This window comes from Salvelinus sp. IW2-2015, linkage group LG20 (assembly GCF_002910315.2).
Source record: "Salvelinus sp. IW2-2015 linkage group LG20, ASM291031v2, whole genome shotgun sequence".
NCBI classification, from domain to species: Eukaryota; Metazoa; Chordata; class Actinopteri; order Salmoniformes; family Salmonidae; genus Salvelinus; species Salvelinus sp. IW2-2015.
The window spans coordinates 67,275,654-67,300,495 of NC_036860.1; the positions used below are offsets into that span (position 1 = coordinate 67,275,654).

The 24,842-nt window shown below is 43.9% G+C and overlaps 2 protein-coding genes and 1 pseudogene across 2 annotated transcripts; all 3 read right to left on the minus strand.

The window, feature by feature from the left end:
• Positions 1–6: 6 nt before the first annotated feature.
• LOC111980067 (kinesin-like protein KIF23) lies at positions 7–12,331 on the minus strand. The gene is given in 22 exon segments (XM_070449586.1): positions 7–793; positions 1,267–1,482; positions 2,150–2,214; positions 2,217–2,312; positions 2,315–2,321; positions 2,523–2,689; positions 3,097–3,258; positions 3,519–3,681; positions 4,028–4,098; positions 4,101–4,146; positions 4,260–4,338; positions 4,803–4,839; positions 4,842–4,917; positions 5,394–5,515; positions 5,598–5,710; positions 6,901–7,071; positions 7,320–7,438; positions 7,894–8,030; positions 8,140–8,245; positions 8,650–8,778; positions 8,898–8,964; positions 12,217–12,331. Coding segments are annotated over 22 exon segments (2,457 nt in total). The 5' UTR covers positions 12,231–12,331; the 3' UTR covers positions 7–499.
• Positions 12,332–13,058: 727 nt separating this feature from the next.
• On the minus strand, positions 13,059–15,273 carry LOC139029495 (membrane progestin receptor gamma-B-like; annotated as a pseudogene).
• Positions 15,210–24,219, minus strand: LOC111981846 (membrane progestin receptor gamma-B). Its single transcript, XM_070449579.1, has 6 exons — positions 24,106–24,219; positions 23,614–23,741; positions 21,432–21,637; positions 19,887–20,013; positions 19,013–19,057; positions 15,210–16,082 (listed from the first exon to the last, which is right to left on the minus strand). Exons 1-6 carry the CDS (start codon positions 24,157–24,159, stop codon positions 15,983–15,985), a joined length of 660 nt encoding a protein of 219 aa, XP_070305680.1. The 5' UTR covers positions 24,160–24,219; the 3' UTR covers positions 15,210–15,982.
• Between the last annotated feature and the right edge of the window lie 623 nt (positions 24,220–24,842).

A 24,842-nucleotide genomic window follows, 5' to 3' on the forward strand; every position in this document is an offset into this window, starting at 1 on the left:
GGTACATCTACACACATACAAACACACAGATTAAAGCCTACAGGACTACAAGCATAGCAGATCTAGCTATGGTACATCTACACACATACAAACACACAGATTAAAGCCTACAGGACTACAAGCATAGCAGATCTAACTACTGTGATGATACCAGCGTCGCAATTGTATGTTTGCATGGCACACGAAACAGACCAAACTCTTCGGCCTTTAAAAACCTGCTATATGTTAAATATTGTGTTTTGTTTTCTTGCCATGACACTAACGAGTATCGATACTGGCATCAGCCTGGTCCTAATAGCTAGCACATGTACAGTAGGTAAGAATACAAACCAAGCAGCTACAGTTCTATCCGGGTCTAGGGTGCAGTTCTATCCGGGTCTACAAGCATGGCAGATCCAGCTACTTAAAGTTTACCTCCTGATTTCCAAGACACAGATGAAGCCAAAAGCAGGAATATGCTTAATCTTTGTCTGGGAAACCAGTCCCTCAGAGTGAAATTCTAACACACACTAACCCTTGAGCTTGACTCTAGGTCTAGCCCGTACGTGTGGCTGGGGCCCGGGGCCTCTGTCTCAGGGGCCCATCGCTGGCCTCTCCTGCGGCCCATACTGCTGCTTCCGTATGGGGTCGTTCTTCCGTACGCTCCGGGTGTCCCGGGGGGGTCCCTACCTATGGGGAACCTCTGCTCCCACTCAGAGATGACGGAGGCTACTGAGAGACTACCAGCGGAGGAGGAGGGTGGGAGGAGGTGGCACTGAGCTGTGCTGACCTGGTGGTGGTAGCAGGAGGGAGTCTGGGAGTATTATATGAATGCTGTAGCATGGCATCTCCAACAGTGTATTCACAACGTTGTAGATAACATTGTAACAAATAGAACCAACACGATGCCCTATTCTACATGACAGACAATCATATCTGTTCTACAGCATGCGCGTTTCTATCTGAACACTGTAATGTCACAAATGTCAGAAGAGTGAAACAGAGGACAACACATGCAGGTGGCCAGTAACGGTGAGACAGCAGAGTAATAGTACATGTGGTCTGATGACACAGCACCTGTTTAGTAGACAGACTCATACACCATCAACCCACCATGCAACAACGGTCCATCAACATTAGAATAGTTCCACAGTCAATATCTATTACAGTAACGTCAATCACAATTTATAGATGGAGAGATAGGTGGATAGAGAATGAGAGAGCGAGGGAGAGACGGAGAGAGGCGAGAGGGAGAAAGAGAGGCAGTGACAGGGTGTAACAACTCACGGGCAGTGGCGAGCGAGATCTCTTCTCAGGGGCGCGAGGCTGGTCCTTCTCCCGGGAGTTCCTCTGGGGCTTGTCTGGGGGTGGTGGGGGACGCTGCTGCTCTGAGATGGCGCTGCTGTTACTCTCTGATACGATGGCCTTCAGCTGCTTCAGCTTCTCATCCTTCACCCACAGCTTGTTCTGCATCTCCAGCTGCTTGGCGTTCACACGACGCTCCTGAGGTAGCAAGAGGAAGACCAATGTTAACTACACAACTTCAACTAAATGTAAGTAGCACTGAACTACAATACCCACCACACCTACCGTCAACTATGTTTATGACCCACAGTCTGGGGTTAGTTAGCAGCTGAGGGACCCCCTCACAGTCTGGGGTTAGTTAGGCGGCTGGAGGGACCCCTCACAGTCTGGGGTTAGTTAGCAGCTGAGGACCCCCTCACAGTCTGGGGTTAGTTAGCAGCTGAGGGACCCCCTCACAGTCTGGGGTTAGTTAGCAGCTGAGGGACCCCCTCACAGTCTGGGGTTAGTTAGCAGCTGAGGGACCCCCTCACAGTCTGGGGTTAGTTAGCGGCTGAGGGACCCCCTCACAGTCTGGGGTTAGTTAGCAGCTGAGGGCCCCCTCACAGTCTGGGGTTAGTTAGCAGCTGAGGAGCCCCTCACAGTCTGGGGTTAGTTAGCAGCTGAGGGACCCCCTCACAGTCTGGGGTTAGTTAGCAGCTGAGGGACCCCTCACAGTCTGGGTTAGTTAGCAGCTGAGGACCCCCTCAGTCTGGGTTAGTTAGCAGCTGAGGGACCCCTCACAGTCGGGTTAGTTACAGCTGAGGACCCCTCACAGTCTATGAAAGAGTGGAGGAGGGCTGAGGGGAGGAGGGTACACTCCACTTACACACTCCTTCTCCCACTGGTGTTTGGTGTCAGACACCATGCCCTGCATGCGTGCCTCCATGCGCTTCTCTCCGACAGCTCCCGCTGCAGCCTCTGCTCACGGCTCTCCAGCTCCTGCTGCAGCGACCGCTTTGTCCCCTCATAGATATTGGTGGTCTTCTGAGAATGTCAATCTGAGGGGGGCATAAAAGGTACGTAAAAAGTTCAGGATACGTTTGATTCAATTTGAAATGAGTTCAATTAGGATGTACGAATGCATGGGTTCCAGTGATATAAAAATGCAGCTGAGGAGAGGAGATGGAGAGAACAAGGCAAAGGGGGGAGAGAACGAGGCAAAGGGGGAGAGAAGAGAGATGGAGGACTTAAGACTTCACCTTGTATTCCAGCATTTTGGATTTCTTCTCCAGCCGATCCATCTCATTCTTCTGGTTGAACATGATCTTGTCCTTCTCCCCTAGTTTACCCCGCTGTTCATGGATGAAGTTCTCCTTGGCCATCAGGTGGCCATCAAACTCCTGGAGCATCGATTTCAGCGTGTTGGCTGTTGGAAAGGGGCAAAAGGAATGGAAATMAATCCATTGGTACAAATTTTACTTTACTCTTGTCCACTAAAAGGTAGACAATATGTTTACACTAACTAAACATTTACGTACAGCAAAACATGCCCTAAGAAAAGCCAGATAAACATGAAAAGACAATGATGAATTTAAATAGAGGACGTCTGTGACATTTCAAACGATAGGAGACTAAATGTGCAGCTCTAAAGCCTGTAGTATTTTATTAGGATCCCCTTAAGACGTTGCTAAAGCAGCAGCTACTCTTCCTGGAGTCGACACAGAACATAATACAGAACATTAACAGACAACAGTACATACATTTAAAATAAATAAAAGAGGTCCTGTACTGACAAAATACCCTTAATTAGGTCTATAGTGGCCTGGTCCGTACCAGTTCTGGTGTACTGCTCAGTGATCATCTGGCGGATGCGGTGCCTCCTCTCCAGCACCTCTATGAGGCGYGGCAGGATCTGCTCATCGGTGGGATCCACCAACTCACAGGCAGGCAGGGCCGGCAGGCTGTCCAGGAGCTGGTTCAGCACCGAGCCATCCTCTGGAAGATCAGTGGAGAACAGATTAACTTGGGACTTAACATTAGTGCTGGCTGAGGTGGTGGTCACATGGGACGTGTCCAGGTTGGAAATGTGTTAAAATTAATCATTTCTAACATGACCCATGTACAATCAGATTCTTTCAAATTAGAGGTGAAAGCCCTCCTGCTTTGTAACCCTGATGTACGTACTGTATCCACATTTCTACTCATAGAGATAGATTTTTTTATATACACCTCTGTGATTATGTATGTGTACATACCGGTGTTGCTGGGTCCCCCGGGGTGCTCCTCCTGGCGTCGTGACAACTCGTCTCTGAAGGCCTGGTTCCGGTGTCTCCGCCCCGCTGCCAGGCTGCAGATGGGCCTGTCCACCGGACGCGCCACCTCAACCTCCTGGGTCAACTCCGCAAAGCGCATGACCAACTGAAGGAACACACACGGTTACATCTTGTTGATATTTCTGTTTCTTAGGGCTGTTATTGGGCTCTAACGCATCAGTTACCATGGTTTCTTAGGGCTGTTATTGGGATCTAACGCATCAGTTACCATGGTTTCTTAGGGCTGTTATTGGGATCTAACGCATCAAGTTCCATGGTTTCTAGGGCTGTTATTGGGATCTAACGCATCAGTTACCATGGTTTCTTTTGGCTGTTATTGGGATCTAACTCAGATCAGTTACCATGGTTTCTTATGGCTGTTATTGGGATCTAACTCAGATCAGTTACCATGGTTTCTTAGGGCTGTTATTGGGATCTAACGCATCAGTTACCATGGTTTCTTCATAGTCGTCGGCTTTAGGGTTGACACACACAACCATGCGGACTTTCCCTTCACCGTCAAATAGTTCTTGAACAGATGTGTGACTTTAGAGTCTCTGTAAGGAACCATCTGAAACAAAAAACAATAGTATCATTGTGTTACTTTATGGCATAATATCAGAGCTTGACTCATCTGGTCTACAGTTTGATCAAGTACACAGAGATTCATTCAAAATGACCAACCCGGTTTGTTCCACACATCTGGTTCTCTCTGAGGACTTCTATACAGGTGCGTAACGTCATCAGGGACTGGTTGAGTTGCCTGGGGAAAGAGTGGAGATGCCAGTAAAGATGGGTGCATGTTGTGAAGTGCCAGTAGGTCAGTATAGTCTGGGTACCAGTCTGTTTAGCCATGATTCACTCCTGTCATGCTTAACATGTGGCATATGATACAGAGCACAAGGAGTGGAATGTTAGCAAAACAGACTGGTCCCCAGGCTAGGTCAGTGATGCTGTTAGACAAATAGCATGTTAGCTAAACAGACTGGTCCCCAGGCTAGGTCAGTGGTGCTGTTAGACAAACAGAATGTTAGCTAAACAGACTGGTCCCAGGCTAGGTCAGTGGGCTGTTAGACAAACAGAATGTTAGCTAAACAGACTGGTCCCCAGGCTAGGTCAGTGGTGCTGTTACGAAACAGAATGTTAGCTAAACAGACTGGTCCCCAGGCTAGGTCAGTGGTGCTGTTAGACAAACAGAAAAGTAAAGGATTTTTCTATGGGTCCTACGTTGTCAGCTCACCTGCTTCCCGGAGGCGGCTGCCTCTGCTTTAGTCCTGCTGGTGCGTTCACTCCCTGCCAGGTCCACCAGACACAGCTGGCTAACAGTCACCTGGTTCTTGTCCTGTAACACAGCCAGGCTAGGCTATCAGAGCTAGCACTGGTTGAAGTCCATGTGGTCCAGTGATAGCTGTTAGCATGCCTGCTCTGTATTGGGTCTTCTAGTGAACATACATAAGCTAACACAGCTTCTACTAGTGACAGAGCAGCAGATATTTATTGTGCTAGTTCACATGTAATTAAAGGATGTTTGTGTTTGTTATCTTAAGGTTGGTCAAGGCAGGGATAGAGGGTACGCAACCCACCGAGCCCAGGCTGGTAGAACATTTTCCCAACTAGCCTCCCGGCTAGTGATTTTGTATTTTCAGATATCGCATGGCACAGATATTAAACCCAGAGTACTAAAAATGGTGGTGTACTAGCCTGGCTGGTCAGTGCCAAAATCCTTGTTCCATCCCTGGGTCAAGGTAGTGGATTTTGTCTTCACTTCTATATGAAGAACTGTATCGGCAAGATATAAAGATGCAAGGTTCAAGTCACCTGTAGAATGTGGTCTCCATCTGCGTCCAGCGGAGCTTGTGCCAGTTTGACAAATGACACACTGTGAGAGCGACTGGACTCGCGGTTCAGCTGAGTATCGGCAATCCTCCTTTTCTTTTGACCTGGACAAAAGAATATCTGTAGACTAACACAGAGGGAAAAAATATTTTTCCTTCAAAAGGAAATTACTAAAATTCCACTCACCCCGCCAAAACACTTCGAAGGCTTCCTCTGTGGACTTCACCTCGACCTCTGTGCATCCTGACACGTACATGTTGTGGTTCTGGTCCTCACGTAAAATCTTTGATTGAGGCGGTCTGCAACCGTGGAGAGAAACAATACGGTTAACCACCACACAGCCTACAACAAATAAACTAGACTATAACCACAAGCAAAAAGTCAATATGACAATGTTAAAACAACGGTTATGACTGTTCAAAACAGTCAACGGGTAAAAGACATGCATTATGTCAAGCTTCCCAGCCGCAGCACAGATCAGTTTCACCACAGCCATCCAAGGATGTGTTTACACCAATCTCATATAATCAGCAGAGGTTAAAAGCACTACCTCTACAAAGGCAATCAGAGACAGAGGAATTAAAGCAAATAGTTACTCCAAAAGTAATACTACATATTTAAATGTATATACTATATAATAACACTACATACCATTCGTAATATTGTAGTGTTCTAGATTGGGAGGGGATGATGGTACCATACGTATTATACACAGGGTTCTAGATTGGGAGGGGATGATGGTACCATACGTATTATATGCAGGGTTCTAGATTAAGAGGGGATGATGGTACCATACGTATTATATGCAGGGTTCTAGATTGGGAAGGGATGATGGTACCATACGTATTATATGCAGGGTTCTAGATTGGGAAGGGATGATGGTACCATACGTATTATATGCAGGGTTCTAGATTGGGAGGGATGATGGTACCATACGTATTATATGCAGGGTTCTAGATTGGGAGGGGATGTAGTGGAGGGATGATGGTACCATACGTATTATATGCAGGGTTCTAGATTGGGAGGGGATGTAGTGGAGGGATGATGGTACCATACGTATTATATGCAGGGTTCTAGATTGGGAGGGGATGTAGTGGAGGGATGATAGCTAGATAATTCTGCCATGTTTTTCTACATTTAAACTGTATACACTTATCCTGGGAGCAGATATATGAAACAGCTAGTTGATCAGTGTGGTCCCAGGCTAGTTCTAAACTAACCACGTACATCAACTCAGGGTTCTGTAGAGGTGTCTCTCCACCGGGTCGCCTAACAAAGACAAAACATTTCACATATCTAACCTACAATACATCTTACATTGACTGGTGCATTCTTCACACTAAAATGAACTGTAGAAGATACAAATGAGAGCGAAGACGTGCGGTAGGACCACTCTTCCAGAATGATTTACTGGTCTCCCTTTACATATCTATTTAATAACATTACACARAAATACATAACTACTGGTAACAACAAAGCCTGGACTCACTTGTGTCGTATGGGGTCTATTGGAGCTTCTTCCAGCAGATCGTAGATGTAGTTATTGTATATTTCTATGTAGGACACAAACACACTGTAACAGCTGTCCTCGTCAACTCCCTCACATTTGCAAGCCTCCTCTGGACCGATCATGTCTGCGAACTCTGGGTCAGGTTTTTGCCTGAAGGACAGAACCAACACAAAACCTCAGTCTCAAACCAGCTTCAACAATCAAGAAAGTGAAATGGTCATTTTTTTGGTTGCCATTTCCAATATCATTTCAACAGGTTGTCTTTTTGTCATCCAAATAGTCTCTGAAACACTCAAATCAATGCATGAAAGATGTCAATAACCTAGCATCTATTAACATCTGAGGGTGATCACAAATGTGTGCACGAAACATGTTTGGCTTATAAAACCCATGCATACTTTGAGGACGGTGTTTTGGGCACTGTGGACTGTTGATTTGATTCTCTCTTCTGTCTCTCCAGGAGAGCGTCCACCTGACCTTGGATCTCCATGCCATTCTTGTCGTCTGTCCTAAACACCTGCAAGATTGAACATTTGAAAGCTAGACGTATAGGGATCAGCGCTCAATATAACATTTGAAAGCTAGACGTATAGGGATCAGCGCTCAATTTAACATTTGAAAGCTAGACGTATAGGGATTAGCGCTCAATTTAACATTTGAAAGCTAGACGTATAGGGATCAGCGCTCAATTTAACATTTGAAAGCGAGACGTATAGGGATCAGCGCTCAATTTAACATTTGGAGAACCTGAAATTGAAATAGTAAAATAATTGGCTTTTTTGCACATATTTGCTGTTGAATAAAATGGCCAACTCAAAGTTAAGTCTTTCACAAGCACTTGATTGGCTAGTGTACCAACACATCCAGTTCAATGTATAAATCTCTGATGACAAGACAAGGACAAAAGGATACAATGATGCTCTGTAGGAACAGAGTTGTACACCCAGAGATATGACGTAAAATAAGTCTTACAAATCTCTTGGCCTGTAATGGACCGATGCTGTTGAACAGCATGTCCAGAGAGCGGGGGAGGAGACCTCCTTCTCCTGGAGAGCCCGTCATGGTAAACGTCTTTCCACTGCCTGTGACGCCATAAGTGAAAAGYAATCCTATGGACAGCAAAGAAAAACTAAAATCGYCGCTCAACACCCTGTCGAAACCAAATACTTAAAAAACGTATGCGTTATTAAAAATAAACGAGCAGTTTCGCTCACTTACCATTCTTGCAGTGAATGAGGTCATCCACAAGTGGTTTGGCAACATCCTCAAACAACTCTATTTGGGAGGTTTGGATCCCAAACACTTTTTTGAAGGAGTACTGAGTCTGTGAAAGAAAGCATGTTCCCTATGAGATAAAAAGATGACATCATAGAGAGAGACTGGGTCTGTGAAAGAACACATTCATTATGAGATGACATCATAGAGAGAGACAGTCTGTGCAAGAAAACACGTTCATTATGAGATGACATCATAGAGCGAGAGACTGGGTCTGTGAAAGTAAACACGTTCATTATGAGATGACATCATAGAGAGAGACTGGGTCTGTGAAAGAACACGTTCATTATGAGATGACATCATAGAGAGGACAGTCTGTGAAGAAACACGTTCATTATGAGATGACATCATAGAGAGACAGTCTGTGCAAGAAACACGTTCATTATGAGATGACACAGGAAGACGCATCACAGAGAGAGACATGTAATGTAGTTAGCTGTGTTACACCTGTACCTCTTTGTATTCCCCATTGCGGTTGGCTTTGATGCCATCAGGAGCATGCAGCTGAATGGTGGTGCTGCTGATCATTTCAATACAACACTCCTCATCTGTAGCTCCTAAAGGGCGGATACGGCAGTACACCTGCACACAGCAAATCACCATACTGTAAGACGTGTTATTCATTAGCTACGTATAGATTATTTAGTCATTATCAACTTGCTTTTAGTAACTATTAATTGAGGTGACAGTGACCGACTTACACCAACTGGGTCTTTTTGTGGAGTGGGATGTTTTCTTCAGGGTGGCCTCCGTGGAGTTTTGCCCTTTCTGTGAAATGAATGAGGGCATTTAGAGGTTGAGTAGCTGCAGTACATTTACACAGTGATGGACTTGGAGAAAGTGGCTGAAAAAAAACACTGCAGCAAGACATGGCTAGCATAACTAACACATAGCATTACATGGGCTTGCACCTACCTACCTTTCCGATTTGGTCCTGCCGTTCATACCTACACGTACGCTATGGTCACAAGACGCAGGCCTCCTTACTGTCCCTAGAATATCTAGCAAACAGCTAGGAGGCGGGCTTTCTCCTAAAGAGCTCCATTTTATGGAATGGTCTTCCAACCGTGTGAGAGACGCAGACTCGGTCTCAACCTTAAGTCGTTATTGAAGACTCATCTCTTCAGTAGTCCTATGATTGAGTGTAGTCTGGCCAGGAGTGAAGGTGAACAGAAAGCACTGGAGCAACAAACCGCACTTGCTGTCTCTGTCTGGCCGGTTCCCCTCTCTCCACTGGGATTCTCGTCTCAAACCCTAGTGGTGTGGGGCTGTGCTTTGGCAAAGTGGGTGGTTATATCCTGCCTGTTTGGCCGAGCCCGCGGGTATCGTCGGACGGGGCCACAGTGTCTCCCGACCCCTCCAGTCTCAGCCTCTCCCATTTATGCTGAATAGTTTATGTCAGTCTTTATATCTGGAGTATTTCTCCTGTCGAATTTAAGTGTGCGCTCTCTAATCCTCTCTCGGAGGACTGAGCCTAGGACCATGCCTCAGGACTACCTGATGACTCCTTGCTGTCAGAGACCTGGCCGGGTGGTGCCAGAATAACAACCTATCCCTCAACGTAACCAAGACTAAAGAGATTTTGTGACTAACAGGAAAGAGGACCGAGCACGCCCCCATTTCATCGATGGGGCTTTAGTGGAGCAGGTTGAGAGTTCAAGTTTCCTTGGTGTCCACATCAACAACAAACTAGAATGGTCCAAACACCAAGACAGTCGTGAAGAGGTACGACAAACCTATTCCCCCTCAGGAAACAAAACATTGGCATGGGTCCTGAGATCCTCAAAAGGTTCTACAGCTGCAACATCGAGAGCATCCTGACTGGTTGCATCACTGCCTGTACGGCAATGCTCGCCTCGACCGCAAGGCACTACAGAGGGTAGTGCGTACGGCCCAGTACATACGGGGCTAAGCTGCCTGCCATCCAGACCTCTACACCAGGCGGTGTCTGAGGAAGGCCCTAAAAATTTCAAAGACCCCAGCCACCCCAGTCATAGACTGTTCTCTCTACTACCACATGGCAAGCGGTACGGAGGCCAAGTCTAGGACAAAAAGGCTTCTCAACGGTTTTTACCCCAAGCCATAAGACTCCTGAACAGGTAATCAAATGACTACCCGGACTATTTGCATTGTGGCCCCCAACCTCCTCTTTTACGCTGCGCTACTCTCTGTTATCATATATGCATGTCACTTTAATAACTATACTTCATGTACATACTACCTAAATTGGGCGACCAACCAGTGCTCCCGCACATTGGCCCGGGCTATCTGCATTGTGTCCCCCACCCACCACCTCTTTTACACTACTGCTACTTCTGTTCATCATATATGCATAGTCACTTTAACCATATCTACAGTACATACTACCTCAATCAGCCTGACTACCAGTGTTGTATGTAGCCTCGCTACTGTATATAGCCTGTCTTTTTACTGTTTTTATTTCTTTATTACCTATTGTTCACCTAATACCTTTTTGCATAATTGGTTAGAGCCTCTAAGTAAGCATTTCACTGTAAGGTTAATGTGCATTCTGCGCACGTGACAAATAAACTTTGATTTGTCCCCAGTCCACTGGTCATGCTCTGCTCCAGTTTCAACTGTTCTGCCACCGGCTATGGAACCCTGACCTGTTCACCAGACGTGCTACCTGTCCCAGACCTGCTGTTATCAACTCTCTAGACACAGCAGGAGCGGTAGAGATTATTGTTTTTTTAATTTCACCTTTATTTAAAACATAGGTCCGGTTGAGAACAAGTTACAACAAGTTTAAGCAGTGGACAAAAAAACAGAGTTACACATGGATAAACAACGTACAGTCAATAACACATAGAAAAAGTCTATATACAGTTGTGCAAATGAGATAAGATTAGGGGTAAGGCAAAAATAGATGCTAGTGACGAAGTAATTACAATTTAGCTATATAAACACTGGAGTGATAGCTGTGCAGATACTCTGAATGATCGGCTATGAAAAGCCAACTGACATTTACTCCTTAGGTACTGACCTGTTGCACCCTCTACAACCACTTGACTATTATTATTTGACCCTGATGGTAATTTATGAACATTTGAACATCTTGGCCATGTTCTGTTAAAATATCCACCACTACAGCCAGAAGAGGACTGGCCACCCCTCATAGCCTGGTCCTCTCTAAGTTCCAGGCTTTCTGGGGATTCTAGCCACATGCTTCTACACTGCATTGCTTGCTGTTGGGTTTATGCTGGGTTTCTGTACAGCACTTTGTGACATCATCTGATGTAAGAAGGGTTTATAAATACATTTGATTGATTGACCATGGAGCCAGCGCCAGGTGTTTCTCGGGAAACTGTCCATTTCGTCCCCATGCTAGGTAGCAGAAGCCACAGCAGTCATTTTGGACTGGCAGTGTCAGCCAATCAACTCCTTTCTTGTTACACTTGACATGCCATAATGGCCGAGATGTGGCTACTACTAGCTAGCATTAGGACAGATGGCAGTTTACTTAAAAACTAACAGTTGTTCAATCTTATCGGTGTAACTTATGGTGGTAATGGGACAATTCGAGAGTACAAGTATTTCTTCATTCCTGCATTGAGGTACCTTTCCGATTATATCTTGCACTGGTTCCTGGTGCCTTAAAACTACACAGTTCGCCTGTCAGACCTGGTGCAGCTGTAAGCAAGCGGGTCGGATCTGCTGGCTACAAAATCAGCCCACCCTTCAGAAAGTATACAGTTCAAGTCAACAGCGCAAACTGGCGTCTCAATTTTTTGTGTTGGCTAACGTCTATGCATTATGTTGGAGTAGCTTGCTAAACTGGCAACATTACATTCGACATGATACTTAGATAGCTAGCTAGCCACAATTGCCGTGATATCTACAATCAAGGTTACCTGCCGGTCTAAACTAGTTTAGTTAGCTAGAAGGCTAAAATGCTAACTGCTGGCTACCTTGTTCGCTATCGTTATTAAACTGCTTACGAATACAACCACAATTGTTAAGTTATTAAAACTTTACATAATAGTACACTATTGTACTTACGCAGGTCTTTGCATTTTTTATGTTGCCTTTGTTTATCTTTCCCCTTMAGTTCGGTGAGCTTCTTCAGTTTTTGAAAATTCCCTCTCGTGTGACGTCACGTAGGTGTTGGTGGTTTGCGCCAGTAAAAACGCAGACAGCTTAATCATTATGTGAAGGAAGCCCCGCCCCCACATGTGTCGCCCCAAAGTACCTTCTTATCTGCCCTGACCGACAATCTAGGATCAACTGAGTGTGCTGCACACCTCTGCATTATCATTTGTTGGGAATAAAACTAACCATATCTTCAATAATAAAAAATATTGTGTACAATGTCTATTTCAAGAATATTGTGCTTATGATCAAATCCAAAGTGATCCTCTAGCCTACGTGTGGTTAATGGAATAAGAAAAAGTGAGTTAAAGGCTCTTCAAATGTACTACAATGAGAATACCGTGTTTGGAGTTTGCTGTAGGCCTATGTAACCGATGTGAAATAGCTAGCTAGTTAGCGGTGGTGCTCGCTAATAGCGTTTCAATCGGTGACGTCACTCGCTTTGAGACTTTGAAGTAGTGGTTCCCCTTGCTCTGCAAGGGCCGCGGCTTTTGTGGAGCGATGGGTAACGATGCTTGGTGGGTGACTGTTGTTGATGTGTGCAGAGGGTCCTGGGTTGGCGCCCGGGTCGGGGCGAGGGAACGGACTAGAGTTATACTGTTACACCTAGTTCATGTGTTGCATTCATGTGTTGCATTCACAGGATGCTTCTGCTCTCTAGTTTATTCCAAGGCAATAAACAGACACTTTTTATTTATGGGGATTCACAATAAATAACATTGCAAAATATATGAACTAAAATAAGACAAGACTTACAGGAGCCAAAGAAAATGTCTAACGGAGAACAATAATCTTGGTGATGCTTTAAATAATACTGTACTTAACAGTGTACAAGAAGCGATCTGACATGTATAATTTTTTATCTCTGAAAGGCACCTTCACTTTAGTAGCTGACCATCATACATACTGTACACTTCATTATAAGTTATTGTATCCTTCAGTGCTGATTTTAGTTTACAGTAGACGACCAAAACCCTCTACTTAACAGCCCTTAGACTACAGACTGTGGCCTAATATTGTTGCTATATGTTTGTGGTACATATCCATTGTTTGTGTATAAAAAATCAAGTGATCAATATGTTTAGTATAAAAATGTGTTTAAAAAGAAAGAAAAATTTAATTGAAGGAATATTGAAAATTCCTCATGTAACATTCAGTGGATTGATTCTTCATATACAGTTTGACTTCCCACTGCTCCAGTCCTCTCCTGCTCCTCAGTGGATTGATTTGTTATAAACAGTTTGACTTCCCACTGCTCCAGTCTCTTCTTGCTCCTCAGTGGATTGATATTCATAAACAGTTTGTGACTTCCCACTGCTCCAGTCTCTTCCTGCTACTCAGTGGATTGATTTGTTATAAACAGTTTGTGACTTCCCACTGCTCAGTCTCTTCCTGCTCCTCAGTGGATTGATTCTTCATATACAGTTTGTGACTTCCCACTGCTCCAGTCTCTTCCTGCTCCTCAGTGGATTGATTTGTTATAAACAGTTTGTGACTTCCCACTGCTCCAGTCTCTTCCTGCTCCTCAGTGGATTGATTTGTTATAAACAGTTTGTGACTTCCCACTGCTCCAGTCTCTTCCTGCTCCTCAGTGGAGTGATTCTTCATATACAGTTTGACTTCCCACTGCTCCAGTCTCTTCCTGCTCCTCAGTGGATTGATTTGTTATAAACAGTTTGACTTCCCACTGCTCCGGTCTCTTCCTGCTCCTCGTGGATTGATTTGTTATAAACAGTTTGTGACTTCCCACTGCTCCAGTCTCTTCCTGCTCCTCAGTAGCGTTGGTAAATCAGCGAACAAAAGCAAGGCCTATGTGTTTAGTACTGTGTACAAGTCCTATTGTCAATGTAATACTACCAGAGGTACCACTGTCTGTCCCTCATTGCAGTATATCTGGAGCTCTTGTTCAGCTACCAGTTTATTCATCCATGCTGACATAATTGAAGAACAGTTCATTGCCCCTTCAGCATTGTATCTTGTCATGCTTCACCTCTATCCCCACCAAGAAGTCATAGTGGTTCACTTCACTTGTTCACTCTTCTCCCAAGCCCACCCTCACCAGTGTCCAGTTTATTAATAGTAATATAATACAAATATATGCCATTTGTATATATTTTACGTGTGGGTGGCCCTGTGAATCAAATCCAAAGTCCTGGCATTACAGGCACCATGCTCCACCAACTGAACCATCCAGTTCCTACATCCCGTATACATTGTCATTAGCATGTGGCTAGTGCTAGTGTACTGGCAGCCCTTGGCTATTGGATGTGATTGTGTCTTCTCAGTGTGTTCTCTCCCGGGTGGCTGACCAGAGCAGAGGCAGACTAAAGAGGAAGATGATGCCAAAGCTGAGGGTTACACTCAGCAGTGCCGCCCCAGTGTGTTGGTGAAGGTGATGGGCAGAGAGTACGTGAGGAGCCACGGACGTCGCGTCACCATGTCCTGCTCAATGGCCTCCATCTGGAAATGAGTGCCGATTATGCCGAACACGTGGAACAGTTGGTGGCTGTGACCTGCAGAGGGTGCAAAAGGACTGTGTTAAATACCTGCAGTAGTAGTGGTACAGGAGAGGTACGAAGCAGAACTCAAGGAGAACTGTAACTGACCAGCAACAGAAGAACTGGCCTCCACAGCATAAGGGTGAAACAGGAAGGCACAGTGAGACCCAGAGGCAGTGATATAAAGACTACTCTGTTGTTTTAATGCTACATATGTCATAACACTAATGCCAAGCCAGTGTTGATCAGTCTCCACTGTATTACAACAAGTCTTGCACAGTACAGTGACAAATCATTCTGAATGAATCAAACAAGCAGTCTTTCAAGATAGACCATGCACTTTGACCTATGTAGTCGAAGCTGCGGGGGCCAGGCGCTCTGGTAGGTGTGTGGCGAAGAGGAATGCAGTCAGGAAGGCCAGGGCGATGTGGGTGTGGTGGAGAGCGTTGGTATCGTTGTCAGTGCAGCCTCACCCACACAGAGGAAGAGCTGTCAAAACACAGTAGAATGTATTAGTCTCGCTTCACGTGACAGGTTTCATCACAGTCATACTCCACATGGCTGTTGAACCAAGATAGCATGGTAGGTGTAGGATATTAATTTGATCACTCGGTTGTTGCAGGACATTTCCTATACAGCAGGAAACACCAACTTGTAGTGTATTTGAGCATTAAAAAATATTTAAACATTGGTAATTTACAGTTCAAAATTTCAGACTTGATTTGCCCTAACTAATAACGTATCAACCCATACAAAACTGTCCATGAATTATAATCTATAATTGTAATCAAAATTTCTGTTGCTGCAGGATTATTTTACTGCTGTGAGAAACTGGTCAAATTAAGATCCAATAGCTGTGCATATAGAATTTCAGAACTGTTCATAAATACTTAAATATACACCTGCATTCCACTGACTTACCATAATTATACCATTAACCAGACAACAAAGTGTAAAGAGCTTGCTAGGTTTCAAAATATATAGTCGTACAATAATCAGACAATACTAGCTTCAGCTCATTTTCATCCCTAGTCCCACGATCTGGCCAAAAAATGGAAAAAACATCACATGAATCAAACATTGACACAGTACACTTCAACATGACAAACACTGTCCTAAACTTATCAACTGTTCCTCAGGCACAGTCTGTCACACAGAGGGGTGAGAAATGTAATGACTCACCTGTAGAAGAGAGGAATGTTGTCGAACAGGTAGGGTAATGCGAAAGCTAGAATGCGGAGAAATTTGCCAAACTTTGGGCTCTTACACTCTGAGAATCTGAATTAGAAAAAAATTATGGTTGTTTTATCAGCCATCACATGAGCCAAATCCATGCACATTCATTATACACTGCAAATAATTACGGATTTTAATTAATCAACGTATGCCATCTCTTTGTTCCCCATCTCTGTGCATTAAGGATAGATGAATAGAAGATGCTCTTAACAGCGTCGAGGGAACAAATTATTGCATTACTGTTGCATGGTTATTAAAATGATTAGAAACCCTTTCCCGTTATTGAATTTGGGAATAAACTGTAGCCTTTATGAACTTGCTCCAAATAGACACTTTTTCAGTGCATTTTTGCATGAACTCATCTTGTTTAAATATTACACAGGAATTTTCATGGTTTTATATTCCATCACAAATCACTTACAGTGCATTTTGAGAGTATTGAGTACTGGACTTTTTCCACATTTTGTTACGTTATAGCCTTATTCTAAATGGAATCAAATGTTTTCTTCCCCTCATCAATCTACACATAATACCCAATAAATACATTTTACAAAAGTATTACAAATTAAAAATAAACAGAAATATCACATTTACATAAGTATTAAGACCCTTTACTCAGTACTTTGTTGAAGCACCTTTGGCAGCGATTACAGCCTCGAGTCTTCATGGGTATGATGCTACAAGCTTGGCACACCTGTATTGGGGAGTTTCTCCCATTCTTCTCTGCAGATCCTCAAGAGCTGTTAGGTTGGATGGGGAGCTTCGATGCACAGCTATTTTCAGGGCTCTCCAGTGATGTTCCTACCTCTTTAAGGAATACCTAGGATAGGATAAAGTAATCCTCCTAACCCCCCCCTCCCCTTAAATGAGTTAGATGCACTATTGTAAAGTGGTTGTTCCACTGGATATCATAAGGTGAATGCACCAATTTGTAAGTCGCTCTGGATAAGAGCGTCTGCTAAATGACTTAAATGTAAAAATGTAAATGTAAATGTTCGATTGGGTTCAAGTCCGGGCTCTGGCTGGGCCACTCAAAGACTGGTCCGAAAGCCACTCCTGTGTTGTCTTAGCTATGTGCTTAGAGTCGTTGTCCTGTTGGAAGGTGAATTTCACCACAGTCTGAGGTCCTGAGAGTTATGGAGCAGATTTTCATCAAGTCTCCATTCCCTGCCGCTGAAAAACATCCCCACAGCATAATGCTGCCACCACATGCTTCACTGTAGGGAAGGTGCCGGATCCTTCCAGACGTGACCCTTGGCATTCAGGCCAAAGAGTTCAATCTCGGTTTCATCAGACCAGAGAATTTTGTTTCTCATGGTCTGAGAGTCCTTTAGGTGCCTTTTGGCAAACTTCAAGCAGGCTGTCATGTGCCTTTTACTGAAGAGTGGCTTCTGTCTGGCCGCTACCATAAAGGCCGGATTGGTGGAGCGCTGTAGAAATGGCTGTCCTTTCTGGAAGATTCTCCCATCTCCACAGAGTAACTCTGGACCTCTATCAGAGTGACCATCGGGTTCTTGGTCACCTCCCTGACCAAGGCCCTTCTCCCATCAATTGCTCAGTTTGGCCAGGCGGCCAGCTCTAGGAAGATTCTTGGTTGTTCCAAACTTCTTCCGTTTAAGAATGATGGGGACCACTGTGTTCTTAGGGACCTTCAATGCTGCAGAAATGTTTTGGTAACCTTCCCCAGATCTGTGCCTCGACACAATCCTGTCTCGGAGCTCTACGGACAATTCCTTCGACCTCATGGCTTGGTTTTTGCTCTGACCTGCAGTGTCAACTGTGGGACCTTATATAGACATGTGCTTTTCCACATCATGTCCAATCAATTGAATTTGCCACAGGTGGTCTTCAATCAAGTTGTAGAAACATCTCAAGGAGGATCAATGGAAACAGGATGCACATGAGCTCAATTTCTAGTCTAATAGCAAAAACGTTTTTTTTAAGGCTGTAACGTAACAAATGTGGGAAAAGTCAAGGGGTCTGAATGCTTTCCGAATGCACGGCTTCAATTAAATTCACTCACTTGCTCTCCTTACCTTTCACACAATCATAACTGCTGAGTCATTGTCAGATCAGATTAGCAAAATAGATTCTGTTTTTGTAGCTTTGAAACACATTCCAGTGTAAATGAAGCCAACTCCCTCTTCACATAAAGAACACACGATCTGTTGCTAACTACTGTACATGTCTTCCCTCTCCTTACTACCTCTTCCAACTAAAACCACACTTGWTYGTCTACCTATGGAGTGACGAGGCCTACATGTTTTTTTGTTAGCTCACACCCACATAATTGAAAAGGGAGGTGCATAGTGCCACTAATATTTCAAGGGCAACTCCGCCACTTTTCAACCTCATATTCATTATCTCCAGCACCAAACCAGTGTCTACATATGTGAAAATGGAAACCATGTGTTTGATGTATTTGATACCATTCCACCCATTCTTTTCCAGCCACTACCATGAGCCCATCCTCCCCAATTAAGGTACCACCAACCTCCTGTGATAGACAGTGAGTTAGGTTAGCAGTAGGCGGCAGTGAGTTAGGGTTAGCAGTAGCGCAGTGAGTTAGGTTAGCAGTAGCGCAGTGAGTTAGGTTAGCAGTAGCGCAGTGAGTTAGGTTAGCAGTAGCGCAGTGAGTTAGGTTAGCAGTAGCGCAGTGAGTTAGGTTAGCAGTAGCGCAGTGAGTTAGTTAGCAGTAGCGCAGTGAGTTAGGTTAGCAGTAGCGCAGTGAGTTAGGTTAGCAGTAGCGCAGTGAGTTAGGTTAGCAGTAGCGCAGTGAGTTAGGTTAGCAGTAGGCAGGTGAGTTAGGTTAGCAGTAGCCAGTGAGTAGTTAGCAGTAGCGCAGTGAGTTAGGTTAGCAGTAGCGCAGTGAGTTAGGTTAGCAGTAGCGCAGTGAGTTAGGTTAGCAGTAGCACAGCAGTTGACAGATAGCAAAAGAAAACGCATGACTAACGGAGACGACATGATGTTACCTTTTTATGATGTCATGGTTATATTGGATATACGGTAAACCAAGCCTTAGCAGAAAAGAGGAGGGAGAAGCATTGTGAGACTGCCATCAAGCAGAGAATACTCAGTAATAATTATGAAGAAATGTAGGCAAACCAGTCAGTGTGCATTTTAACAATGTGTAGGCTTAGTGTACGATGACAAAAAGTCACAATAGCTGCTACACAGTGAAGCTAAGCTGAGGTAAAAGACGGGTCCAATTTGCCCTATCATGCATGATATTTTGACAGAGAGGAGTGAAAGGAGCAGCTTCATTGCCCAAAATGTATTCATAACAGCAGTGTGTGTATCAATCTACATGAAATGTACATTCAAATGTTTAATGTCAAATATGTGTCCACACAGTAGGATTTAGACTAAATGTGATTGTTTCTGGTTGGAGGAATATTGTCATTTTGTAATCTTATTAATTCACAACATCAAGCTAGGGGTCAAGTTGTACAATCACATTCCTTTAAAACCCAGAGCTAATTATACAATATCCTCATTAGGCAGTAGCACTATGAGATGCCTGAGATTGAGTAGTTGCTAAACAACAGGCAGGTTGACATTTATTGTCATGAGTCTTGTCCTGGAGGCAGAACTGAGCGTTTTCCCCTTAGATAGGCCAGCTGGCTATATTGTAAACATTCATGAAAACAAACATTTGCTTTTTGGTTTTCATTTAAGGTTAGATTTAGCAGTGTGGTTAAGGTTGGGGTTAAGGTTAGGTTTAAAATCAGATCTGATGACTTTGTGGCTGTGCCAGCTAGTGACCACTCTGCAGAGCTGCCTCCAGAACAAGGAAAAACACTGACCTGCAAACAACAGTGGCCTTCCAGTAGAAAGCTCTCTTACCTGGAGTAGCAGGCTAAGGCGGTACAGATGACAGTGTTTACCACAGCGATGGGGATATAGTACTGGTGGAACAAACTGTTCACCCACTTATCAGGAATCACGTAGGCAGAATATGTTATGGCAGAGCCTGGAGGGGAAAGAAATATGCATAACCATACATGCAGGAATAGACACAAATACATAAACATGTGTGTGCATACACAGGTACTGCAAACTATGTGTATATACCATAGACTATATTGATGTGTATAATATACACACATACAGATGGAGGATCTTAATTTGATCACCCTGTTTCAGGAGATCTTTCATGCTGTTGCAAACTGTCTCAAATTAAGATCCAGATGTGGGAACTCATGTGGGAAAGGCATTCATGCGTGTGTACACACACAAACACACACTGTCACCCTTCAGCATGCAGATGCTGGCAGAAGTGTAGGTTCCAATCTGAGGACTGGTTGGTCCAGGACTCAGTATGCATGGTACATGTGCTTAAGCACATTCCTGCATGCATTTCCATAACTAATAACGCCCTTTGTATGGCAGGTTGGTGCTACACATGAGTTAGTTGAGGGTATAGTTCCCCTGACTGTACATTATGTCCTGTTTAAGACCTGCTACACACAAAGGGATTTTTAAAACTGGGTGCAGAGCTATATAAATGCAAACCATTATGATTGCGTTTTTCCACATCAACCCCTACTGCCACCCTTAGACACCTTTTGTAAGCCCCTCCAAAATCCAAAAGGATTGAATGGGTGGGCCAAATATGGTCATAGAGCCTGTGGTAGGCCAGGCAGTTGGTGCCATTTATCTTAGACACATGTACTTCCATCAGCTCTGTAATGAGGAATTAACAAGCGACTAGGGGTTGATTTGGGATTGGGGGAAACCACAGAATTAGATCAAATGAAACAGGCATAGATGTTTAATGTGAATAATCCAACACACCAAATTGTACATCAAAAGTATGACTGGCCAGTGTACCCACCACAGAACATCCATTTGAATGGGACTACATTCCCTTTCTACCAGTGGAGGCTGTTGAGGGGAGGACAACTCATAATAATGACTGGAATGGAGCAAATGGAACGGCATCAAACCATGTTTCATGTATTTGATACCATTCCACGGATTCCGCTCCAGCCATTACCACAAGCCCATCCTCCCCAATAAATGTGCCACCAACCTCCTGTGCTTCCTACCCATTCTAACTCCATCAGGGTATCATACAACGACTCTCAGTTAAAAGACATGCAGGTTCAAAACTCTTTACAAATCCAACCCCTTATACATTGACTAGATAGAACCCATACAATGCCTTTCCCTCTAGAAATACACCTGCATAATATAGTAGTCATGTCGCTAGGGGCAACAATGTTCTTTTGAATAGAATTCTATTTCTATGACGTGTCTACTCACCCAGGCTGTAGAGACTCAGAGCTCCTTTTGAATAGAATTCTATTTCTATGACGTGTCTACTCACCCAGGCTGTAGAGACTCAGATTTTGAATAGAATTCTATTTCTATGACGTGTCTACTCACCCAGGCTGTAGAGACTCAGAGCTCCGTAGTCGAAGAAGAAGCAGATGTGTCGTGCTCGCGTTGACATGGTGCTAAAGGTGTGGGCACAGCTAGAGGCCAGCGGGTACACACAGCACGACATCAGGAACACCAGGAGGGGCCATGTGAACGAGTCGCGCCACACGTCCCGCATCAGGACCACCGTCAGCAGCTTCCACAAGAAGTACCTGTCAGGACACACAGAGGACAGAGGTTCGTTCGGCACTGGAGGACGCATTCCTGTCAGGGCCAGTTGTTTATCGGGGAACAATCGTTTACCAATTTTATGGTAGTTGTTTCAGCATTCAGTCAGAATGCAAGTTAATTATGATTCTTCAAAATTAAATAGTTATTTTGGATCGTTCGCCTAAACATCACAGTGATACTTTAAAAAAATAAAAAATAAACTTTAACCAGCCTGGTCTTTTGTAAGATTACTGTATTCTCCAGTTCAGTCAGCCACAGTGAGTTACTATATCTACCACAAGGTTTTCCCTGGCCTGTACACAGTAGTTACAGAGGCAGCGGGCTGTGTTTCCATGTCTCTGCACACCTCATTAACAAATAAACCTTATTTGTGGTTTTCCCCATCGCTACACTGAGCTGTTCACTAATTGTGGCAACTCATTTGAGAGCTGTGAGAGGAGAGAGAAGAGGGAGACAGAGAGGGAGAAATAGAAAGAGGAGTCCTTGATCCTTGCAGTGCAGAGCAAGTGTCTTAACGACTGTCATCATCAGGTAGACACAGTCACATACACCATGCTACACTGCTAATCAACTACTACTTCCTGTGGAAGGCCTCAAGCCTGTGGAATATGCTTCAGCTGCTATTCAATAAACCTGTTAATCATGTTTTCTGGTTTAGTCCAAATCCAAAGCAACATTGTTCCAGGGAATTGAGAGTGAGTGAGCATGTTTCAATATGCAGTTGCTTATTTTCTGTCATTAAAAGACATGTTATGTTCATTGTTCGTATCCAAATTATAAAGATAACACTAAACATGAGAGAAAAGTTCAAATGTTTACTCTCGTCTCAGTCAAGCCTCCAGTATCATTGACACGAGACTGTCCCTGAGGTTCCAGTTAACCATCATGTTTAATGACTACACCTGCTCTTTACACATCCTTAATAAGAAGCAGAGGACTGCCATGGACTATTCTGCTCTATAGCATATACCATCATTTAAACAGACGAGTCAGAATGTAGCTCCTTGGAAAGAGACAGGAATGTGACCATCTTTTACTTCTATGGTGTTCAGTGACAGGCAAAGAGGTACTAGTGTATGGCCTCATCCCCGGCCATACACTACATGTTCAGTATGACGAATATAGAAACATGGAGCAAAATCCTAACTGCCATTTCTATCTAATGTCCAAAATCGTAATCTGTCACTACAGAAGCAAATAATAAAACCAATTTGTGGTGGTGGGGGGGGGGGGGGGGGGGGGTCTGCATTGAATACTACAATGATCCTCAAAGAGATGTTATACGGGTTATTAAATAGTTTGAGAAGTCCCCCCATCTTCTATTAACTAAAATTCACAGGATTACCTGACACACATTTAACTACACGGATCATTGTTTTTTGGGGATGAAGATTTTTTGAGTAAAGAATCTAAGGAAAAGAGCTCAATTTGTTTTAATCTATGAAGGATGTTAAGGTTTTGAATTTACTACAACTCTGTCTTAAGGACACATACCACTGCTGTGACAGGAGTGCACATTTTAGTTCTTACCCAGCACTTATACATCTGATCCCACTCATGAACTAATAACCATTCAACCCTGAATTAGGTGTGTTACTGCTGGGTAACACTTGATTTAGATCGTCCCAAGTAGATGGTTTGTAGATGTTCAGTAGATGTTCAATAACTTTAAACAAATGTTAATGTTTCTGTACAGCACTTTGTGACATCAGCTGATGTAAAAAGGGCTTTATAAATAGATTTGATTGATTGAAATAACTATCCACTAACCCTAGCCCTGATTCTAAACCTAAGCCAAATTTAGCAAGCAATTGCTAAACAGATAGTTTGTTGATAGTATGACCATCTACAGAGCATCTTGTGTGGGACGATCCAAATAAAGTGTGACCAAAACATGTGCCCCCATGTGGCGTTCACAAGGAACCCCATAAGTGTAACAGGTGTCGCTCGGCTATACCATGTGGGCAGGAAGTGTGTCCAGATATTGAGCGTTTCATTGGTCAGCTGGAAGAGGCTGAGGATGCAGTCAGTGGCTGAGCTGCGAGGGTGTCGGTAGCCTGAGATGATGCTGTCCTCATGGAACACCTAAACAAAACAAAACCCAGGGTTACTGCACAGTTGGCCAACACTCATTCACCACACAGTAGTAGGCTATATCTAGATACATATGGAGAGTAACCTGTTTACTATAAACACAATGGTTATGATGTTGATAGATTTCCCAGTGYAAGTAGGACTATACATTCTTGAGGGGAGTCACAATGATACATTCTTGACATTCTAAGTGGCAAGAATAAACACAAGACTCAGAACAGTGTTCCGCTCAAATTCCATGTCCACATGTTCAACTTCTGAATTAACTGGACTTAAATATAAAATATAACCTCGACTCTGAAAACAATATTGTAGGATTTGTCATTATAAAACGCAGTGAAGTAAAGTAACTTACTTTTGGGACTTGGTTGATGGTGAAGACTCTGGGCAGTTTAATAAGGCTGAGCATGTTGTCTGAGAGGACAGTGGTGTTGACTTCWCTRGCTGTTTGAACTGAAGCCAGAGAGAGGAAGCATCTTTCCCTTTATAAGGTTGTTGCTATGTTGTCGGTTCCTCCCTCCCACTCCCCACCCATCCAGAACATTCAGTACACCTGTTCCACTCCTCCTCTCTCTCTCTCTCTCTCTCTCTCTCTCCCTCCCTCTCGTCAGGCTCTGCACACCCCATCTAGTTTCACCCTAAGACAAAAAGGTGCTGAGCAGCTGAGTTCACATTCACACACAGACACACAAAAATATTCACATTCTTCGAAAAAGCTGCCAAGGGAGAAAACCTTTGAAAAAGGCAACAGAAGTCTTACCAAAAGCTTTCATATTTTYAAAGATAATGGTTTATGAGTTACAGAGTTTGTCTTTGAGAGCAGTTGGCCTATTGTTCTCTGAAGTAAAAACAATTAGTTAAGACTGATTACGGTAGCTTACAATCACAAAGGGGAAAGAGCACAGCAATACAACGAGTTTAGCAGCTTTCACAGTGATGTTTAGAGATTTCAACCCCTGCCTTGCTTCTGCTTGGTACTCGTGAACTAGATCCATGGAATAAGTATCAGAAAAATATATATTGATCTGTCTATGCATGCAGCAAAGAAATGCATAACATTATTCTGGAAATCTACAATCCTCCTACTTGAAC